Source organism: Pteropus alecto, unplaced genomic scaffold (genome assembly GCF_000325575.1).
Source record: "Pteropus alecto unplaced genomic scaffold, ASM32557v1 scaffold69, whole genome shotgun sequence".
Lineage (NCBI taxonomy): Eukaryota > Metazoa > Chordata > Mammalia > Chiroptera > Pteropodidae > Pteropus > Pteropus alecto.
Genome location: NW_006494610.1, coordinates 7,006,949 through 7,023,162, shown reverse-complemented (window position 1 = coordinate 7,023,162; position 16,214 = coordinate 7,006,949). Strand labels below are relative to the sequence as shown.

Sequence of the window (16,214 nt, the reverse complement as noted above, 5' to 3'; positions counted from 1 at the left end):
TCTGATTTGTGATATGTATTTTTGATAAGTCTTTTTTTTGTTTTTTGTAGCAGATATCTCTTCTAATTTTTTTGCTTTTCTTATCAATTTCTTTATGATGTCTGATAACAGAAATCTTTATTTTTATGTAGTTGAACTTAATAATTTTTACTTTTGGTTAATATGTCTTGTTCAAGAAATCTTTTCCTCCTCCCAATTTATGAAGTTGTTTTCTTGTATTATTCTCTAACTGTTTTATAAAATTTCCTTTCACATTTAGGTCTTTAAATTATATGGAATTTATTATCTTTGAAAATCATGAGAGACAGGGCCCACTATCATTTTTTTAAAGTGGTTACCCAATTGACCTATGCTATTTATTGAAAGTTTATGTGGTTTTTTTGCAGATCTTTTTTATCTCCTCTATTACATATGAGTATCTATTCCTGTGTGAGTCATCTAGTCTATTTTGTTCCATTGTTTGAGTCATCTATTCTACATTAGTACTATATTCTTTCTATTTTTGTACCTCTATAGTAAGTCTTAGTATCTGTTAGAAAATATTCTTAAATCTTGTTCTTCCCTTTTAAGTATGCTTTTTTTTTTATCTTTGTACTTCAGCATAAAATTTATAACTAGTTCATCAAATTCCACACTTATTTGGAATTTTTAATTGCATTGACTCAAGGGATTTGTAATTTGGGAGAAATTAAATATTACTATAATATTCAATTTTTTAGTCAATGAATATTGCATTTAGTCTTGTTTAATATCTTTATAAATTTTATTTTTTTTTGTAGAGGTCTCAAACTTCTTTGTTAATTTATTTCTAGGCATTTCATAATTTTGATGGTAGTAAAAATTTTAATTTTATGACAATTACTTGTTCAGATTCAGAGAAGGAATTTATTTCTGTATAGTTTTTATATTTAATAGACTTGGTGAATTCTCATATATTCTAAAACAAATTGGTTGTTTTAGATTTTCTATATACAAAAATATATAATCTAAAAATAATTATAGTTCTTTTCTTCTATTTCACTTCTTCTTTATTTGTATTTTTTTCTTCTTGTAACAAGTATGCTTGCTTTGTGTCTAATCTCAAAAGAAAAGCCTTCAATCATTTTACTGGAATTTTTTTTGGTAGGTAATAATCATCAAATTTAAAAAATACTCTTCCATTCCAAGGGTGCTATAAAGTTTTTATTATGAATGGATTTTGAATTTTATAAAATATTTCCCATCTTATGATTTTTATACCTTAATATATTAATATATTGGATTTCATTGATGTGTTTTCCAACATTGAAATAATCTTGTATAACTGGGATAATTCAACTTGGTTATGATTCTTATCACTTTTATACATTGCTAGATTGGGTTTGTTAAGTGTTGGCTTTGGATTTGGTATCTACGTTAATTTCTTGTATTTGATGAAGGTAATTTGGACTTTCTCCTTTTATTACCACAGGTTTGTTAATTTTATTGATCTTCTCAAAGAATCAAGTTGTTGGAGGGTAATTTTTTAATTAAATAATCCATGAAAATATTTCTTAATTTTTACAAATAATAAATATAACAAAATAAAAGTAAAAATTAAATTAAAAACAAAATTTTAATTTATTTGGAGTTGTCCATTAAAGAGAGTAAAGATTTCAACGTTTTTGCCATCATAGTTTTATTATTACTTTTTAAGAGAGAACTATTTTGACTCAATTTCCTATAAAAATTTTAAACTGTAGGTGTGCAGAATTTTCAGCTCTTAAATGCCAAATAGTCAAAAAGTCAAACTCATTAATCATTCATCTAATTACATTTTTTTAGACCCGGCATTACCTTCAAAAAAATATTTTAAGATATACTTCACTTCAGAATGCTTTTAAAAGTTTATCGTAAGTATATTAGATTCTACACTTGATTTTATACTTGATCTTAGCCAAAAGGCTGAGAAGCAATAACATATAGAAGTTGATCATTCAGTGTCAATGCATTCTTAAACTTAATTATTTTATAGAATAAATAGAGAGAAAAATAAAAATTCAAATTAAATAGATCTGCTATACTCTTTTAAGGTTAAAGAGATGATGTATAATCTCCTTGCCATAAAAAAAAATCAAAGAATATGAGAAGCATGCAAGCCCACTCAAAGATGTCTCCCCTGGCAAAAGGGTAAATTTGAGCATTAATAAGAATAACAGCTTCAGTGAATTAAAACATGTCAAATTTCCTTCAATCCTTGAGCTCACAATGATACTAAAAATATTAAAACTAATTGGCCATCTTTGGAGGATGACAGGGAACTATTTATCACTTAAAAATATGGTAAGTAGAGAAAAATTGTCCAACTTTCTCTGCCTTTATTCTAACTTTTCTATACAAACTATACTACTGGGTAATCAAATGTTTGTTGAGAAGAAGTTTATCTTTTTAAAAGTATTCCAAGAAGAAATGATGACCAAATAAGAATATCACCATTTGTAACATCTAGTTAATTAATAGATATATTCTAGGAATTAAGCACAAGTGACCGTAAATACAACAAAATGAGAGACAGCCAGACATTATATGCCTCCTAATGGAAGACTACAACCCCAACATGTGAAGAGCTTGAACATGAATCAGGTCAAATCTGATTTGAGCAAAAGACCAATTTCCAGGGAACAGAGAGGCAGAGAAACATGTTAACTACACTCCGGATATGTTATCAGCAAAATCCAAATTTTGAGGAAACCCACAGGTAAAAATACTAGGTTTCTTCAAAAAATTAGATCCACTGAAAAAGGAAGAGTGAGAAGGAGAATATGTAGATGAAAAGAGGCTTAGAAAGCATATTAAAAATAAAACAGAAAAATTACATTAGTATTTATTAGACAGATGTTAGTGAAAAACCAGGAAATAATTATAAATATTAGGATAGTAGTTACATTTAGGAGTTGAGAGGGAGTTCTAATAGGAATGGGTTACATGGAGTTCTTATGAGGTAGCTAGCTGGCTGAGTTCACTTTCTTTATCTGGGTGGTGTCTTCGATGTAATAATTTATCAAGCCATACATTTGTTTAATTCTGTTTTCTATATCTGTGCTGTGTTTAAAATACATTTTTAAACTGGGTGAATGTACATATTTATGATATAGTTTTCACAGAAAATGTTCCCCAAACTCTATTTTTATATTACATATCAATTGATAAAGTTGATAAACACAAGAAGTCAAAGTTGATATTTTCAATATTTATTAGTAAGGCCGAGGCAACAGCCTTTAAAACAGCACAATTGCATAAGTTATCAAGATACATCTTGTATATAATCACAAAACCAAGACATATTTTTACATAGAGTAAAACTCAAGACAGATTTACAAGCATTTTTTAAATACAATTCTCATGAATTTCAGTTCCATTTATTCAACCTTTAGCTCAAGAATTTGTATTTGTCTGTTCATTAGATTTCCCAGAGATATTTGGGTAGAACAGAAAGAATACATTAGCAAATCACCAACACGGCATGCAACATATAGTTAGAAACAAGACATATCTCCAAGTACTTTACTTTTTATTTTGAAATCAATTTTATTAGGTTTTTATTTTTTTAGACAAGAAATTTTTTCTTTTAATATCAGATGTGTTTTTATTAGGGTATCAGCACACACATTAATCGGTAGTGGGAGCACCTGGGCACATCACCAACAAATATATAGACACAATCAAACAATAATCATATTCACATGCTGAATGCCAAATGAAATTAATATTTCAACTTTGTCTATTTTACCAAATGTGTAGTTATATACAGGGTATCGAATTAAGAAAATGCTCTCAATCTACCTATCAGATAAGGAATCGTTTGATTAAATAATTTTGATTTAATGGGTAACTTTATAAATAACAACGACATGAAACATACAGAGAACATCAATGTGTTGTATTCAATGAGAAAATCTATTTCACTCATTCATTCATGTTTTACATCAAAGGCAAGTAATTATTAAAGAGACAGCTCATAATTATTCATTGAGCTTTCTTTCACTTCCATCTCAAGCTCAAAAAGAGGGAAAATCACTCTGTCACACTTAGAGTTATAAACATATATAGCTGTAGTTGGCTGCTTTTGGAATATTAGACATTGTAGCAATGAAAATAAGTTTTTAAAAATATTGTTAGTTATGATTTAAATAATAAAGTAAAAAAATACTATAAATATCTTTGTGATATCTTAATGAAATGAAACATTGATCAAATAATTTTTAATAAATTGGGCACAATATAGTATATTTGCTAAATTTTAATTTACTTCACATCACCACCAAGCTAGTGTCACTACTGCTATCATCACTTTCATCACAACCGTTCCTAAAATAAGAATCAATATCAGCTGGTTACCAGCTATAATAGTCCCACAATATGACAATTTTAATGTGTGTGATCCATAAAATTAATTCCACTGACATACTGAAAATCTGAATTTATTAATGTGATTAATTACAAATGGGCAATATTAAGGAGCAAAGACAATCACTGTCCCTTAGTTTTGGATACTGTTTTTTTAAACCAAAATAGTAAATAAAGAGTTCAAAGTCACCAAAAACCTCATTAATCTTAAGTAAAAACAAGAAAACGCCAACTTCTTGCAATTAGTGTTATCTGTGTCTGTAATTACCATTCTGTAAATCCCTGTCTTTTGTAAAATTCATTCTACTTTTGCTTCTTCAGCCATGAAGTTACCTTAGGACCAAATTTTAAACCAAGAAGCAACTTCAGTCTTTGATGACTAAACAAAACAGGAAAAAGTTAAGAGAATTTTCAAGGTATAAGTGTTGTAATTGGACTAATCACATGTTATTTAGAGATTACAAACTTCATCTCTATTAGGAATAAAAAAAGCTAGTTCTAATAAAATAAAATAAAATAAAAAGTGGGAAATTATATGCTGTGATATATACAAAAAAAGTAAAAAATACCAAGAGCCCTATTTGCAATTAAAAAAGAAATACTTTTGTTGTAAGAAGGGTAATCAACATTATTCAGAAGTGCATTCGTGTAAGGATCATTGTTGCATAGAATAATTCCAGTACAACCTAGGAGTTTGGTTAGCTGCACACTTGGCACACTTTGGCAGGATCTTATGCTTCCTGAAGGGGAATGCTGGTGCACAAAAAGAAGCCCTGTGGTTAACTCTCTTGACTGACCTGGCCTCAACACTAGTTCATTTCCTTGGAACAGAGGGGCACCTTTAATGAAAAGACTACTACTCTTTCAGGCCATATAGCTACTGACAGATGGTCTCTGTTTTGGTGGCACCTCCATTTGTATTACTTTAAAAGAAATTGCAACTGGAATGAAGTAAAATAACTGGTCATACAACCTCTCAGGCATACCTCTGAATGTATGTGGCTGCAGAAGAGGACCTAAGGTGAGCCAGAGTTTCCTTTTAATGGAATATAGCAGAGCCTTTTTATGTCAGATCGTCTTTTCTTCCCCAATTATGAATGATGATTACAAGCTTTCTAAAGTGCTAACTTCTGCTGGAAATATCCATGGCAACCATCAATAGATCTAGTTGTCTCCAAAAATAAAATCGTAGCAATATCAAATCCTTAGTCATTTCCTCCTTCTATGCCCATTTTAAAGAAATATCAATGGTAAAAAATCGAGGAAAGAATAGTGACTTCTCTCTTAGATTGGAAAAGAGTGCATTTATATTTTTTAAATGAATATAATAAAAATATATAACATAGGATTGATTAGAAATTCTTTAATTTTTAATGTTTTACATTTAGCCAATTTCTCTCAAATTTAACTTTTTTTTTAATGAGTAAGTTCAAAATCCAACCAATATATTTGGAGATGATTTCTCTAAACCACTAAAACCTCACCCTTGAATAAGAAGAGGCTTTTAGACTCAGAATGTTCTGAGAAGCAATTTAATTTATTTTGGGTTACGGTACGGGAATAGGATAAGATCAGTATAATCCATTTATTTATAATAACCCAATTTGCAAATAATTTTCATTTAATTCTTCACCTTTTTTCACGTTAAAGTTTATATTTTGGAGAAAAAATGGTTTCGGAGTTAACATACTTCTTTTATCCATGTCAATATGTCATTGGTTTAGAAGATGCTACTTTGCATTTAAATTTTAAAAATAAAAAGCTTCATAATAATTATTCTTCACTTATGTGTATAAAACTATAGCTGGAAATGTGCTTTCAATTTTTTTTATAGATCACTTAATTTGACCATCTCAACATCCCATTAGGAAAGCTAGGAATACATAATTACTTTTATCTTTCAAATAAGAACAGTGGGGGAAAAGTGAGTTTAAGTGACATGTGCAAGTGACACAGTCAGTGGCAGAACCAAGACCCCAAACCAGACTTTCAAACCCAGCTGAGTGTATTTCCTGCAACTCTATGTTTTTGGTTTATGGAGAAGAAGATGCTTCATTTTAATGACTTAGATTTGGCCCTTTTATTTTATACTATTAAAATAGCTCTAATTATATTTTAACCTCAATATAATGTTGACTTTCCACATATTTTTCCAACATGGATGCACTGTGATTACTGTGATATTGTCATAAAAAAGAAGAATGGAGCACTAGAGAGAACTTGAGCATAGGGTTAAGGTTTTCATTATACAATTGGTTGATGTGTTAAGAAAAAAAAAACATTATAGAAGAACAGGAAATGACATCAATTTAATTAATCAATGTCACAGATTAATATGATTTGTTTGCCAGAGGAAGAATTTTCTCTATCAATACATCACTCAAGAGAAAAGTACTGTGTGGGATAATACATTCATTTGCAAATCCACAAAGAACAAATTATCATGCGCCCTAAGAACATACCAATTCAATCTATGCCCTTTGGTATGTAGATTGAAAATATCTTGGTTTGTGGATAAGTTGTGGAAATTTTGATGTTTTCAAGCAAGGTTTCAATAGTTTGTAGGGCAACATTCTTTGTTAGCCGGTCATGGCTTTATCTCTAGATAAGTGAAATTCCATTTCTACTTAATATTATCTTCGCTCTACATTATCTCAAATTGTACCAATGTGCTTATACAACATGGATTCCAAAATTAGTGTTACTCACCCTTGTAACATTTAGACACAGAGAAAACCTGTACAATATAGTCTAAAAGCCATAATTTCTACATCTTCAGTTCTCCTTTCCTTGTGAGCACAACTATCTTACTTCTAGTTCTGGACACATATTGTAGGTGTATTCCATTTCAGAATCTCAAAACATTAAATGTCTGAGAAGATAAGATGAAGAAAGATTTTTGGACTTTTGAAAACAGATTTGTCACACCAGTTTTTCTCCTTTCAACCAAGGTTCTTTTGCATAAAGGATTACCTTTGTCTGCATTAGAAACTATATTAACTTCAGCTTCTGCTTTTAGCTCTAGCTCAACTCTGCTCAAAGTTTTTGCATTAAATAATCAAAAATTTTCTTACTGTTTTTCTTGACAGCCCCAAGAAATCTAAGGTCTCAGAAGTCTTTTTTTTTTTTAAGGTTTTAGATATACAAACTTTTCCTTTGAGTTTCTTTTTTGTGTTCCACAGCAATACATTTACAAGGCTTTAAGAATGTTTTTCCTGTTTTTTCTCCTTTCATATTTACCACTGGACACATAACAGTATAATGTTATCCAACTACAGTCTTGATCTATGATTATTTAGAAAAGTTTCTGTACCCTGAGCAGACTTATTTCTTCAATGTGTTTGAGTAGGACTGACCAAAAGTTTGTGCCAGTTGACTATTCTTTTTCTGAGATCCACTTTGTCAAGCCAGATACAGGCTTCACCAATCAAAGTCTTTTTCATAAACTTCCCTCCATTGGAGAAAAGTAAAATCTAGAAAAAAGAGCCAAAATTATACATACATGTATATATTTTTCATCCTCTTTTAAGGACATTTGATCATCAAAGAAGTCACACAAATGAGAAAGGATGAGGGTGAGGGAAAGTAGCAAGCATACTGATAAGCGAACTTATAACAAAGATATCCTCAAAAGATTTGCATAAGATTAATTAATCCTCATCAACATTTCCCAAAAGAAAAGACACATTCTGAAGGATATGAAAATTCTAGATATATATTCCCAGCTAGTTCTAACCAGGTTTAGGCTTAAAACTGATGAAAAGTTTCACAAAAGAACTTTGCTAGGTACATTTTTATTGTTTATGCAATATTAACTCACGTACAAAATTATTTGTGTGCTGAGTAAATAAGTGAATTTACAAAGCTGATAGAACATAATGATTTTATTTAGCATTTATTTTATTGGTGATTTTATTATAACATGCACTTTCAAAGTGGTTTCTTGTCATACATGAGACTTAACATTAGTTGAAATTCATAGGATTTCAGATTCAAGAATTTTTTTTTTTTAGAAATGAATTGAAAGAATGGTAGGTGGAGCTAACCATTAATCCTTGACAACTCTATGCCTATTTCAGAATCTTCTTCAGAAAATTTGCTTTACCCCTGGCTAAAAATTTACTTTTATGTTTCTGACTTCAAAAATCTACATTTCCAGTTATGACTATCTCTTTTGGCCTCTGGTTTGGAGATTTCATATGTCAGTGTATATTTTTACATGGATCCTGCCTTCTTATCAAATTTATCACATTTCAACAAACTCATGCTCTTTCTCTCTCTCCATCCTTTAACTACTTAATCTCTGTCAATGACACATTTGTTCACACTAACTGCAGAGTCTCCTTTAATTTTTTATTCTCTTCCATGTTAATGTAAATTAATCCTTTCAATGCAGTTTTCACTTTGTAATATCTCTTATATTTGTCTCTAGTGCAGGCTTTTATTTTAAGTGCCAGTACCACGGACTTCTCTTGCCACATTTTATCATCTCTTTCCTTCCTCCTCCTTTTTCTTTATTCCTTATCTCAACATCTATTGAAGACATACTATGTACAAGCATAGTATTATAGGCTGTGGAACAAAGAGCGATAAAAATGAGGGCTGGCCCTAGAGAAGCTTATTGTATACAACCAATGACAAGAAAGTATATAAATTATTGTACAAGACAGATTGGGATTGGTCACCTAACAAGATAAGCAAAATGTAACCTCAATAATATGATGAATGAATTACATCTATCTTCATCAATAAAGGGCTGAATTTACATTGAAAGATGTGGAGTATTGTGATGGGTGAAGAGAGTTGGATCAGAATACTGAAGGGGAGAAAAAATATGAGCAAAGAATTCGAGGCTTAACCTGATTTGAAAAGATTCTGGTGTAAATGAAGTATAAAGTGTGTGGAAGGGTACACACAGAGATGAAATTAAATCAATACAATTAGAACTTACTTTAGAGGACTCTGAATGAATCATGATAATGGTGAGTCATTGAGGAGCTTTAATGTAACCTAACCAGTGTTTTGTTTTGTTTAAAGTACAAACTTTATTTTATTGAATATTCTACTTAGAAATATCAAGTTGTTTAATGAACATGACTTTATTAAACCTTTATAGCAACTCAGTGAAAACAGATTAAAGTATAAAAAAAATCAATAGCTGAAAAGGCACTGATAAAGGTTACCTTTGAAGATTCAGTAAACAATGCAAATCTCTCATCTGATATCTTCTAGATTTTTTAAAAAATGTTTTATTATTAGTTTCAAGTATATAGTACATTGGTTAGACACTTGTATAGTTTATAAAATGATCTCCCTAATTTCTCTTTCTCTTCTCTGGTTCTCCACTTAGCCATTACATTAATACTAAATACATTTCCTATGCTGTTCTCTCTCCCTGTGACCATCTGTCAACTACTAATTTGTACTTCTTTAACCCTTAACCCCTTTCTCCCATCCCCCTAATCCTCCCCTCTGGCTGTCACCAGATCGTCCTCTGTATTTATGAGTCTGTTTTTGATTAGTTTGTTCTTTTTGTTCCTTAGATTCCATATATAAGTGAAATCATAGGCTATATATCTTTGTCAGACTTATTTCACTCAGTGTAATAACCTCTAGGTCCATCCATGTCATTGCAAATGGTAGGATTTCATTTTTTTAAATGGCTGAGTAATATTCCATTGTATATATGGACCACAACTTCTTTATCAATCATCTGTTGATGGGCATTTAGGTTGCTTCCACATCTTGGCTATTGTAAATTGTGCTGCCATGAACATAAGGGTGCATAGATCTTTACAAATTATTGTTTTGATTTTCTTTGGATAAACACCCAGAGGTGCAATTGCTGGGTCAAAAGGTCTATCCATTTTTAATTTTTTGAGAAACCTCCAGACTGTTTTCCATAGTAGCTGTACCAATTTGAAATCCCACAGTACCAATTTGAAATCCCACCAATCCAATTAAAAAATAGGTAGAAGACCAAAACAGATATTTCTCCAAAGAGGAAATATAGATGGCCAACAGACATATGAAAAGATGCCCAAGCTCACTAATCATCAGAGAAATGCAAATTAAAACCACAATAGGATATTACCTCACACTTGTCATAATGGCTATCATTAGTAAATCAAAGGAACAAGTGTTGGCGAGGATATGGAGAAAAAGGAACCCTCATACACTATCGGTGGGATTGTGAATTGGTATAACCAGTGTTTTTAAAAGATACCTCTGCAATCGGTATGACAAAATGAATTAAAAGGGTAAGATCTTGATGGCATGTAGGCTAGATATAGTGTTGAAATGATCTGAGTAACAAAGGTGAAAATCCAAAGAGGATTAGTGGCAGAATAGAGACAATTCAGTAGCTGATTGGATGGAGTGAGTGGGCTGTGGAAGTCTAAAGGGTCCCTGGGAAAATATCTCTAAGAATTAATAGGCTTATAAAATGTAACATAGTATATGATCAGTTTATAAATATTGAAAATTGAATAGAAAATAAATACTGTATGAATAAAAATTTTAAAATAGTAACTGTATAATAAAGAATTACCTGAAGAGAGTGTCCAGCAGGGCTTAGGCTGAATCTAAAAGTTTCATTGAATGAAGGCTCTCGATCATGTCTACAGACTCTTGTTTTTTTCTTGATCACCTTTTTTTGGGTAGAGATGTTCATTACATATATTTTTACATACAAATCTGAAAATAAAAATTTAGCTTGTTAAGTGTCCATTCATCATACAATATCCTATTGAAAAAATTATAATTGTATACTGAGAGCTCTCCAACAACTTATAGTCAGCAGACTATGTTCAATTTGTTTCAGACAACATAAAATGATTAAAAGATACACAAATTTTCTTAGAAATTTTAATTTGTTTTCCTATTCTATATTAAGTACATCACTAAGTTTATGTGTTGAAAAATATCTAGCTAAAAACTGGCGAAATATCAACTTGTCTATATAAGAGAAATTAATTCTTACTTCACATTTTTTCAGACATATTTGATGTACAGCCCAAATTTTAGTTTGCATTTTCCAGAATATTTAGGATGTATTTTTAAAGAATTCTTAGACATATTATATTGCTCGTTATTATAAAATTAGATACCTGGTAAGTGATCAGGAGATTTAAATTTGTAGGTGATATTTCTGCACTGAAGAATTTCAACTATTAGTTGTTCACCATCTGTTTTCATTTCTTTCTTCAATGCAATCTTGATTTCTCCCATTACCTGAGTTTTAACTAGAAGAATTTAATAAAACTTTATTAAGGAATATGTAATGACATTTATCAAATGTGTAATTCAATAATTCCAATATTCATTAACTGAGTGTTTATCAGGTGCTAAACAGCTTATTGCATCCTGTGGATACATATATGAATAAAATATGGTCTAAGCCCTTAAGGAGTGAAAGTTCTCAAGGGGTGACTGATAAATTATATATTTACAACAAAGTATATAACGTATAATGGTAAACTAATAAAAAGGGAGATATGGAGGAAATATAAGTAGGTAAGTGTTACTCGACTATAGATTTTTAGGCCAAAAGAGGTAATAGATGAGACTATAGGAAAACAGACACATAAAAATAATAAGATTCTAATATAATTTATAGAAATTAATAAGTCATATGAAATACAAAAAGTCATTTGCCATTAATTGCTCATTACTAAGCTTGCTCAAGAACACTTGCTAATATAACTAAAAGTCATTGTAAGTTATTTCTACGTCCTATTTCCTTTGTAAAAGAAATAGCCAACGAAAAGATGTAGTAATAAAAATACACAAGGGAAAATAAATGAATGATTTAAATGAATCTGATATATTTCTTTCTAGTGTTTATCTAGGATCTTTATATTTTTGAAAAAGCTATTCATGCTAGGTCATATTCTTTACTGATTTACACTTCCCTCTATCAATTTATATATTCATCCATTTATTTATTCACCAACAAATATTTTATTTCTCACCCTACTCTGTGATAAGCATTCTGTTAGGAAAAACAGATATAATGGTGAGCCAAAACACACATGCTTATTGATTTTATGGTTTTCCCATGTATTGAAAAGAAATCCATTAATCAAATATTTTCATTAATAAATGTATAATTAGAAAGAGAGAAAAGGTTATGAAGTACAAGAGAATGGTTTCAGGAGAGACTGAGGAAGTGCTGCTTGAGCTGAAACCAGAAGATGAAAAAGAATTAACCAGGTTAAATGGATGGGGAAGAACATTCTAAAGAGGAGAAACACAATGTATTCACAAAATGGAACATAATGGGACTGAGGAACTAAATAAATATTCATATGATTATGACATATTGTTAATTGATGCCATGTTAAGAATTTGGTTTTTACCTTTAGAAAATAGAAATTTATTAAATATCTTTAAATATAAATGAATTGTTTGTTCTCAAACATTTTGGTTTCAAGACTTCTTTACATTCTTAAAAAATGGAGGGTTTCAAAGAAATTTTGTATGTGTGGTTTACAGCTGTTGATATATAAATTAAAAAATACTAATTAATGTAAAATTACATATTTAAAATATTTATTTATTGATCAGTTAAAATGAAAATAATATACTTATAAATAAATATTTTAATGAAAATATCCATATTATTCAAAAAATAGTGAGGAGTGCCATTTTATATTTTTTCAAATTTCATTCACGTTTTGCTTAATACAGAACACCTGGATTCTCATATCTGTTTATTAAATCTATTTAATTTGTTGTTTTAGTTGTAATATATGATGTCCAGTCTCACACAATTTATACACACACACACACACACACATATATAGTTAGAAAAGGATCGAGAATTTTAATATTCTTATAGATAATTTTGAACAATATTTAATGTTACAATAAAATTTGATAAGTGGTAGTTTCTTGAAGCTTAGTGGATATGTGGAATCTATATCAATGAACTTTTTAAACTGTTACTTTAAACTATATAAGTCTATCTTGCACTTTGAATGGATCTTTTAACTATGCCTAAATTGGTAACATCATATGTTGTTCATTTTGGAAAATACCTGTTCACTTAGTTATGCTGGTCTTCAAAATGTTGACACATTTCATACAATATGAGACATGTATTTGTTAATATCATCAGCAATATCATCAAAAAGTCTCTAAATATTGAGAAGCTGTCAAGCTCAGGGAGGCAAATATATATTTTTCAAAATCCTATTTTTACTTTAAAGATGAATTTTATCATTGAAAACAATTGTCAATTGTTTTTCTTAAAGTTACAAGCTCATCTTGTTAATTTTTGAGAATAAGCAGAGTTTGTCTATCAGCTGCGCTTTCAAATGAAAATGATACTTTTTGTAAAAAAAAAAAAAGAGGCTAGTTTAGTTTGCAACTAAAAAAAATGCACAAATATGTTTCCTCAAGTCCATCATCATATATTGGTATGCAGTAGAAGTGCTTTATGAGTATTTGTAATTTTGTCACGCAGAATATTAGGAAGACATGTACTTAAGGGTCTAAGTGTCATAACAATAATCTTAACCTCCTTCATTAACAATATTCTTAAGTGAAACTGGCAATTCTTTCCCCAATAAGTGCAAAGTCATAGAAACATAAATATAATGACTATCAGTACAGTTTAGTGCCACTGTCTTTATTTGTGCTAAGTCACCAGCAGTTTTCTGCAACACGTGTTTTGCATTATCAATGTAAATGTCAACACAGTAGAAGGTAAATAATAGCTTAGTATATTTAAAAAATAATTTGACCTCATGGACATATTTAAACAATCTTGGAAACCCACAGGGGTTTCTAAACCACACTTTGAGAATGATTGTTATAGAATATCATTGAGTAATCTTTGAGAAGAAACTAAAGTAACAAAAGCATTATGTGCAAAATTGTAAAAAATATTAGACTATAGTTTAATTATTTTGAATTAATTTTGTCACACTTTGGAATATAGTTATTTTGAGGTATTTATTTCCTGGATTAAATAACTTTTTGATTAAATTAATTTAGATTGCTATATCTAGATGTACACTGACATGTGGAAAATATATCTACCAAACTATAACTTGCTCTGCTCTCTTTCTTCTATTAAAAAGCTAATACTAAATTCAAAAACTAAAGTCATCTTCTATGTTTCACAAACTGAAACACAAATTTTCTAGATATAGTTAAATCATAGTACTTTAGCAGTCAATAATTATAGATACTTCATAGTAGCTGGATGTTAGCTTTACTCTCAAGGAACTCAAGAAAATAAGGTTCAAGTCAAAGAAGATTTTATGTATAGCTAAGCTGTCTTTCAAGTATCAAGCCTAAAGTTTTTAGTATAAAGAACTCAGGAATACTGTACCAAGGTTGATTCTCTGAGAAATGTATTAGAGGATGCTTTTCATCAACTCATAGAGATAACTAGAGAAACTTCAGCAAACGAATTGATAGTGAGTATTTATATATTTAAATTACAAAGAAGACATTGGTAATTTCTATAAAAAGCTATTATAAACATTGTCTGATCACACACAAAAATAGTAAATCTATTTATAAAATGATTCTATTTCTTTCCTCCAAAGCCATAAGAAAAAGCAAAAAGAACTACTGTTCCATCTCTCAACCCAAATCTGGGTTGAAGGGAAAAAAGACTATTCTAACATGATAAGGAGGGAGTCAATGAAAATTCACTCCCATTATTTGTAGCCAATAGAAGTTGTGGGCACAATTGATTACACTAATGAGTATGATGAAATAAAATTTATTTTTATAGGTTATATTCCTTTTTTATAGGCCTTAAATCTCCAACACACCAAGCATGTGAAATTTGTTGTTGTGGTTGTTTTCCATTTTCTCACTTGGGAAGAAAGGTACAATTAAATACTTGCTAATTAAAGTTCTCAAGTCATCACATTGCTTGCTTTTTCTTGGAAGGTTAAATTCACATGCATCACAGTGTAATACTTGTGAAGTTCTTTATAAGTTTCTCCTATCTAAATATTATTCCAGCTTTCTTTTCAATGTTTCTACTAAAAGAAAAAAGGGACAAGCCCACTGAGGTGGTCTCAAAGAAATGCATTAATTGTGAGTCATCACAATTAATCATGTCTGCCTTTTCATAGGTTCAGAATGCCTTTTCACTTGAGACAAATGCATGAATGGTGACAAAAAACCTCTGTGTCCACTGTCTCCACAAGGATGGGCAACAACTCCAGATCTGGTCAAGACTGCACACATAGAGGACACATGAGGATGTTTTGTAATTTTGTTTGGAACAGAGAATAAATGGGTGGTGAAATTTGAGAGCTAAAACACAAATAATCCCATTTAAAAACTATTAATAAATTAGAAACATCCTGGAACAAAAATTAAATAAGATGGAAATAGATATTATTGTCAGAGAGGAAAGAAAAGCTTTGGATGATATAGAGAGGAAAATACAGAATAAAGGAGTTAGAGAACAACTACAGGTTTGTAGAACTGAAAATATAATTCAATATAACTGTTTGCTCAGAAAAAGAAAATTCAAGAAAATAAAAAAAATAACATTTATAATATAAAGGTATTTCTCTGAAATAACAGAAGAATAAATCTGTGGATCAAAAGAGCATTCTATATTTTTGGAAATGCTGATAAGTTGATACATTGAGATTCCTATTTGAAGTATTTCGAGGATATATAAAACAATCCTAAATGATCTAGGGAAAAATAAATCCCCTGAAAGAGTACATTGGTGTATAAAAGAAACAGACAGCTTTCTTAAATATTTAAAAGAGTATACCAGAAGATATTGAGGATATAATAATGAGAGAGAGAGAGGGTGGAGCATGGAGAGGGAGAGGTTGGGAAGGGGGAGAGAGAGTGGAAAG

The 16,214-nt window shown here is 30.0% G+C and overlaps 1 protein-coding gene across 1 annotated transcript in view; it reads right to left on the bottom strand.

The window, feature by feature from the left end:
* Window positions 1-3,225: 3,225 nt before the first annotated feature.
* The window catches only part of PCLO (piccolo presynaptic cytomatrix protein), a 352,477-nt gene continuing 339,488 nt past the window's right edge, over window positions 3,226-16,214 (bottom strand). Inside the window, 3 exon segments of the mRNA XM_006925736.2 lie at window positions 3,226-7,838; window positions 10,916-11,061; window positions 11,475-11,609. Coding sequence (XP_006925798.1) covers window positions 7,698-7,838; window positions 10,916-11,061; window positions 11,475-11,609 — 422 coding nt within the window. The 3' untranslated portion in view covers window positions 3,226-7,697.